The sequence below is a fragment of the Strix aluco genome, chromosome 7, assembly GCF_031877795.1.
Source record: "Strix aluco isolate bStrAlu1 chromosome 7, bStrAlu1.hap1, whole genome shotgun sequence".
Classification (NCBI taxonomy): domain Eukaryota; kingdom Metazoa; phylum Chordata; class Aves; order Strigiformes; family Strigidae; genus Strix; species Strix aluco.
In genome coordinates, this window is record NC_133937.1 from 29872841 (window position 1) to 29880000 (window position 7160).

The 7160-nt window shown below is 43.9% G+C and overlaps 1 protein-coding gene across 2 annotated transcripts in view; it reads right to left on the reverse strand.

Moving 5' to 3' along the window:
- XPNPEP1 (X-prolyl aminopeptidase 1) overlaps positions 1–7160 on the reverse strand; it is a 30922-nt gene that overhangs the window by 9052 nt on the left and 14710 nt on the right. For both annotated transcript variants that reach the window (XM_074831229.1, XM_074831227.1), the window contains 4 exons: positions 7070–7151; positions 5900–6110; positions 2260–2349; positions 881–931 (listed from right to left, as the gene is read on the reverse strand). In XM_074831229.1, the coding sequence (XP_074687330.1) occupies positions 881–931; positions 2260–2349; positions 5900–6110; positions 7070–7151 (434 nt within the window). The remainder of the gene's footprint in view (positions 1–880; positions 932–2259; positions 2350–5899; positions 6111–7069; positions 7152–7160) is intronic.

A 7160-nucleotide genomic window follows, 5' to 3' on the forward strand; every position in this document is an offset into this window, starting at 1 on the left:
CAGTTAGGGCTGCATTAACTTCACTAAGATATGTACAGAGGTAGCATCTCACAAGGAAACATCTCTTCACAGACAGGTTACACTAAGCTTAAACAGTTCTCTCCAACAGCCCAAGGTATTAGCAGAATTTTTATGCTTTTAAATCAGAAATGGAAGCACTTAACAGGGGAAAAAAAAAAAAAAAAGGACATAATTTTACTTTAGGCATTTGATAAATTAAAACCAGTGACACAACTTCCCCAGGACTGGACAACAGGCAAAGGGGAGCAAGAGCTAGGTTTCATAACCCCCAAGGCAGACTTCCTGAGGTACTCAGACATGTAAAAAGGCACCTTCTGGAAGTCATCAAGCCATGTCCACAGGTAAAGTCAATGGACTCAGACATGCAGCAGCACAGAAGAAGCAAACACCTGGCACTCTGCACCTTCACTACATACTTCTAACACAGAAAAAGCGCAAGTAATTTGTCTTTATCCCATTTTCACTGCACATGGGCATGACTGCACCTCTCCATTCATAAATGCCAAATCTGTCCATACTGCCAGACAACACTGATTATCATGAGAATAATTCCAAAGTATTGCACCAAACTGGATATTATTTCATGATTTACACTACCAAACCAGCACAAGACAGTATTAACTCTATATTAAATCTGTTCTCACCTGCTCTGGCTTTGGTTTGCGTAAAATGAATGGGAGTATGTTTTCAAAAAAAATCATTCAGCCTTGGCTAAAAGCATGATTGAAATCCCCCCCCAAACACAGATAAAACCGCGTTTCCCCACTTTTAGCAAAGACACTACAAAGACTATCAAAAAGTTTATGAAGAATTTTACATAGCAATAAAAACTCCAAGTTAGAAAAAATTAATACACTACCTCTTTCTCCAGCCAGTTAAAGAGCTCACACAGGGCAACTGCATCTTTAATCTATGTTAAAAGAGGCACAAGAAAAGAGAATTGAGAAGAAAAAAGATTTATCAAGCCTCAGTATAAACAGATTTTGATGCAAAAGAATTTGACCTGCAAGTTTCAGAAACAAACTAAGAAATGATCTAAGAGGTCTTCCCAGGTTCCACATCCTGTAATTAATACGAGCACTGGAAATGTATCTGGACAATTAAATAAATGTTAATAAAGTTTTACTGCTGGGAATTATCTTACTGTGAAGAATTATCAAGTACTCAGCATAACAGTGGCTTTATCACACACATGACTTTCAAGTATCTTGTGCTTCAACACACAAGATCTTGCATTTCAGATTGTGGAAGGTATCCACATGACACATCTAGTGATGCAACAGGGGAACATGCCCTTTGGGCACACCAGCACCACAAAGTCCCCGTCACACAGCTTCTGGCTTCTCTCTCACCTGATGACCCCCCTTTTTCTTCCTTTTATCTACATACTTGCAGCATGCAGGGGCAAGAGCAGGAGACAAGTGTGCAAGAGCAAGGCACAGTTTTGTGCTCAGGTGACAAAGTGCTTCTGTTCAGCACAAGTACGTTTACTTTCCCTTAACTAGCAGAGAAGGAAAAGCACTGAAATAGAAAGTAGCAGTTCCCAAGAAGCTAGCAGAAAATATGGGCCAAGTCCAGAATTGCCAGCCCTGCTTTAGCTGGCACATTTCTCCTGTTTTGAAAACTGTTGCTTGAAAATTAACAGGAAATAAACAGGAGAAAACTTCAGCTCCACTATGAGCCTGTTTCACAGGCAGCTTCTTTGCTCAAAAACATGAAGCTTCCTGGGAAATCAGTCTCATTTCTAGAGTGTCATGATGATGACACAAAACCAGAGTGCTTTGAGGACACTGGCTGCTTCTGAGTATCTTGGCCTGTGTTTTGCACCATGTGTTGAAGAATTTCTCTGTGTTCTGTAGGCTGTGTTTATTCAAGTGATAACAATTTGAAGACTCCACTGAGAAAGACAACAGAACTAGCAAAGGGGAAAGAACATCCCTTTGAGGGCCCATACTCTAAACAACACTTCTCAAGTCTGCACTGTCTTCCAACAGAGCAAGGTTGGTTCTTCACACTATTACAAATGTTGTTCTTCACTCCAAGGGAATATTAAACAAGCAAAAAAACTGCTTCAACAGCAGTAGATGTCTGACAGAAAACCATTTTTATCCTGCCATCCAAATTCTTATTTGCTTTTTAATCCAAAACACTAAAACTGAAAGGAAAATGTAGTTTCTTTCCCTAAACATAAAGCAAACTTCTTGCCATGTGCAAGGAGGCTCTCAAGACTTCACTTACATGTGCTCTTCTCATGCCTTCTGTTTCCGATGCATTCTTCACAGCTTTTGCAATGCAGATGGGGGTATATGGGGTGAGGTATCGGTAAGCCTGCAGCAGAAGGACAGGGATTACTTGTGGATTAGTCAGACTACATAATCCTTCAGGTTTAATAACTCAGCCTGGCCACAATTTGTACTTTGGCAGTCTCTCTCAACCTTCAGCGCTGTGAGATACTGGTTGCCAGTAGTCAGTTAAGTGCACTGGGGAAAAAAGAGGAGAAGCAGTCCCTGACTGAAGGAAGAACAGCCACAGGGAAATCCAGGGAACGAAAGGGTCAACAGCTTGTCACGAAGCAGGGTGAAGATTTGGATATCCTAAATACCGTATCAATGTCCGAGCCATAGGTTTCCTGTTGCTGATGTACACTGAAGAAAAACAGCCAATGGGAAACATCAATCCCAGTGATTAAGGTGGAATTTAGGCTGTGCAAACAGACCTAAAAAGTCACCTTGGCTTGTTAGCTGACTGTCACCCCCAAGTAGCAGTGCGCAAAGGGTACCCAGCCCAGGTACCAAGCACTGGAGTTGAACCTGGCAGGCTCCTCAAGGCTCTGGCTCCTTCAGCACTGAGCATCACCGCTTCTAATGATCAGCAGCTCTGACAAACACATCAAGGCCCCAAGACACATGAAAGGCCTTTGCAAAGCTGAGCTTTTCTTACTGTCCACCTCTGAAAGAAGCTTACATCAGCGGATTGAGACAAAGCTTTCCTGTGCCTGGACGGGGTGGCCCTGCATCAAGAACTAGTACCTGATCCCTTACCACTGTGCACTTCCCCAAACATCAACTCTCCTTAGATCGGCAGGAATGTTTGGCTGGTTCTGAGCATGTCTTCAGAAATTCACCAACCCAAACCTTGTCACACTTGTCATCAGAAGAAGGAACAAAAATGAAGTCTTTTGCCCCACAGTTCTCTGCTCTACCCATTATATATCAGGAGATGGGATGAGCACATACACAAGCACAGATGAAGCAACGTGCTGTTTTCCTATTGTCAAGGCACCAGCATACAAATAACCACCACTCAAATTCATGGGAAAGGCCTGGTAGACCCTCAGCAAAGACCAATTTCACACAAATCCTACAGGCTTACAGTTTCCAAATTCTTAAAAATAGCAAGACAATTACACTACATTATGCAGAAACTAAAGTACTGAAGAAGCCACAAGAAAGTCAGGAAAGTCCTTTTATCAAAGTCAGAGCAAAACTTCTCAATGGTCAGATTCTTAGATTAGCTTGCATTTATAGATACTGGTAGGTTCTATTAATTTTCTGTGAAAAGTATATTTACATGCAGCTGTAGGCAAATCTATAAAGAGTTTGCAGATCTGTGTTTAATAATGGACTGGACTTTTCCCAGTGTCAATATTTGGCTTTGATGGAGACAGACAGTAGATGGATCTCCAGCACTGGGGTTCTTCAAAGCACCCTAGACCAGTTGCTCAGCTGGTGTAAAGTGGTGTAGAGTTGGAGAAAAACACCCAGCATGAGGAACTGGGAAACCTTTGGCTGTCTCAGTTACTAAGTGGTTTTTAATCAAGACATTACAGTCCTTCCTCTCCTGCTTTCTATTGCACAGAGCTCCTTGAGGCAGGGACTCTCCCATTGCATACAGAGGGCATGTAGCCCTATAATGACTCAGTATCAGCCAAAACTTCCAGTGCTAACAGGGTAAATAATGTCACTACAACTCATTACATTCCTTAATTTAGGCTGGACGTGCTGTACTTCTCCATATGGATGCTCTGCGTGAATCATCTACAGCAACTTACCCAAACTGGGGTTAGTCCATTAATTCCAAATACAGGAAGGGGTATTCTACTCTGAAGTCAAAAGAAGAACAATATAACCTGAATGCTCTATAGACTCTATGCTTTCTGCTACCACAAACAAGAGAGCGGGCAAAATGTCAGCATTCTGTATTAAAATTCCATTTGCACCTAGAAATGGATTGACGGGGTCAGGAGATTTAACCCTGAGCAGCGGCAAAAAACTGTTTATCTTGCTCACGTACATGTCTTGCTAGTTTTTAAAACACAGAAAACCCACACAAGGCAAACAGCACATTTCCTTCAAGTCAGTGCAAAGGCACAGAGCGCCACATCCCGTATTAAAGGGATACAGTGAAAGCAACAAAACTTTCTAGATCTGTTTGGTTTTACTACCTGTCCTAATGCACCAAGTACAATGATGTTATTAAGGTACATAAATAAATGTCATCACCGGAGAAAAATATGCATAGTTCCTGCTATTTTGGCCATAAGAGCTGAAGATCTTAAGCAGAGATTTACGCTGGTATCAAACTATGGCAGCCTGGGGATACACACACAGACCCTGCTCTTGGGATTTTGTCCTTTGGAAGACACAAAGCTGAGACCACTCTTAAAAGTATACAAAAAAAGCCTTCAGGCCCCATGAGTTAGCTCTGTTGTCACAGGTATGACTGTATCATACGCACGCCCACAGCACAACCATGCAATACATGAAACAGGCAGGAGATATCTGCCTGCCTGGTGCAGGCAGAAACCTGGTGGTGGGTGAATGCAGACTTGCAGCCAAACACTTTTTACAATTCAGTTCTTCCTTCAGCAGCCCCTTCATCTGAGCCCTGCAATTCTCAGGCAGGAAGCCTGGACTGTTCAGTAACCCAGCACAAGCATGGATTCTGTTCAGCGGGTCTGGTCTTCCAAGGCAACATCTGGAAAATACCCACTGGTCCGTAACTCCCCGTCATATTTACTCATAGTATCTGTTAGGTACTAGGTATCTCTTTAAACTGGATGGCATTCCAGAGAATGTGATCTCTAGCAAACAAGAGGTGTACACAAGATGCATGGAAATCAGCTTATTTATCTGTAGTTGCTGCTGTGTCGTTCCCCAAGTATCTCCTTTCATGACTACTGGAATATTAGGTGGACTGCAGGACTCCCAGACAGCCAAATTCAAGGGTAATATAGAGCAAGTACAGCTGTACAGAAATTATTCTAATGCTACAACTGTCCCTCAGCAGATGCACTCACTGCATGGACAACCAGTGCCTGCAGGTTATCCATGTCCTCACAAGGTTCCCTGCTGCAACAACTCTGTTGCCCTGTCCCTCCTGTCTTCGGTACAAGACATTACTTATTGCCTGATATCCTCTAGCCACCGAAATAAATAAGGGGAACCATTTTCAGACACTCAGATGAAGGCAAGTACCCCCTCCCGAAAGTCCTGCTGAACTTCCCTGCTTCAGTTTCTGCAAGTTTCTAGCTCTTACTGCTGGTCCACATAAGGCTGATGCTCTAGCCATAGGCAAAATGACCCAAGTTCAGCCTCCTCTCTCTCTCCCTCCCCTCTCTCACTGTACTTGTCTTATCTTAAGCTGACAATTCTTTGGGTAAATCAGCTTAGCGAGTTGGAAGGGCAGCTCCAGTGAGAGCAACCCCAGGATTAACAACCCCTCGATACTTCAGCATGGCTGGATCCCTTCCGCACAAACTCCAGCCTGCATCATGCTTTGCAGAGGGGAAGTTGAGGCCAGCTGCCCTCATTAACACCCTTCCTGACCACTCTAACCAGAGAGGAGAAAAGTGTTTTCCCTCGAAAGGGCTACTAACCTTGGGAATGGCCTCAGTCAGAGCATAGCTGGCTTTGTCACTGAGCCACACTTTCTCCTTGGGTGAGAGGCCTGCACCAACAGCCTGCAGCTCTGACAGGATAGATCCGTAGGGCATCACCTGGATCTTAAACTCAGGCTCCAGGGTGGAGTCAAGCTGTAAGTGCTCCCTCACAGCTGGGTTCGTCATCCGGTCACCATCGATGAAGAGTCTGAGGAACAAATCGGACAAAGCAGATAGGTGGGACCACTTCTGACAGTCGTTGGAGTAAAGGAGGGAAGGAGAAACCATTCTGGTGACATTTCAGGGAGAAAGGAGTTTGTTAATTATGTGGTATACTTTGTCCTATATTGTTTTAACCACTGGCCTTCAAACATCTTAAATCCTGCTTTGAAATTAAGATGTACCACCCTGCTGAGAGCAAAGGAGGTGACAGCACTTTTGTTTGTATGACATATTCAAAATGGCTGCATCCCATCACTGCTCTTCAAGCAGGAGAGAGTAACAGAGGCAAATAATAGCCATTCTCTAATTTTTAAGGGCAACAGCCAGAAATGGAAAAGCTACTGCTGTTCTAAGTACCACACTGTCTCACTTTCACTGAATTGGAGAGTTCAGCTCAACCTTCACATACAATCTGTACTCACCCAGCCAGGTTTTACCTCAGATGCATCTAGCTTGCAGCTTGGAGACACCTCTAAAAGACTTGTGCTTGCTGAGGCTCATTAGACAGGGCAGTCACAGGAAAGAAGCCTCCTGTCATAAGTCAGCCCTGAAACTTTTCTACACAGTCCCTGCAGTTTTGAAGTGACTCATCAATGACGTTAGAGAAAAGTTTTCCAATGTCCAGGCCAGCACTGGCTCTTACCCACATTTCACCCAGGGCTCCGAGGGCCCTCTGTGTTATCTCAGGGTGACAGACAGAGGGGTCAGCCATCATGCCCAAGGTCACACTGCAAGTCAGCCAAGGTGCTGAGGAGCGCAGCAGAGCTCTTGGCTGCCTCTCTAGCTCTGATCAAGGGAGGAGAGTAATTACAACGAAGATAAAAGTGCTCAGAGAGGACATTAAGGCACCCAAGCGTGGGCGTTTTGAAAAGACAAATGCTTTGCTAGAACAGCTCTCCCACAGAAAAATGCATTTTGGGGGACAGAAGAGGGGAATACAAGCACCTGATTGTGTTCATTCCTATGACGGCGTATGCAAAAAACACAGGATTGTACTCAACATCAGAGCCTCGGAGGTTGAAAAGCCCTGGAAAAT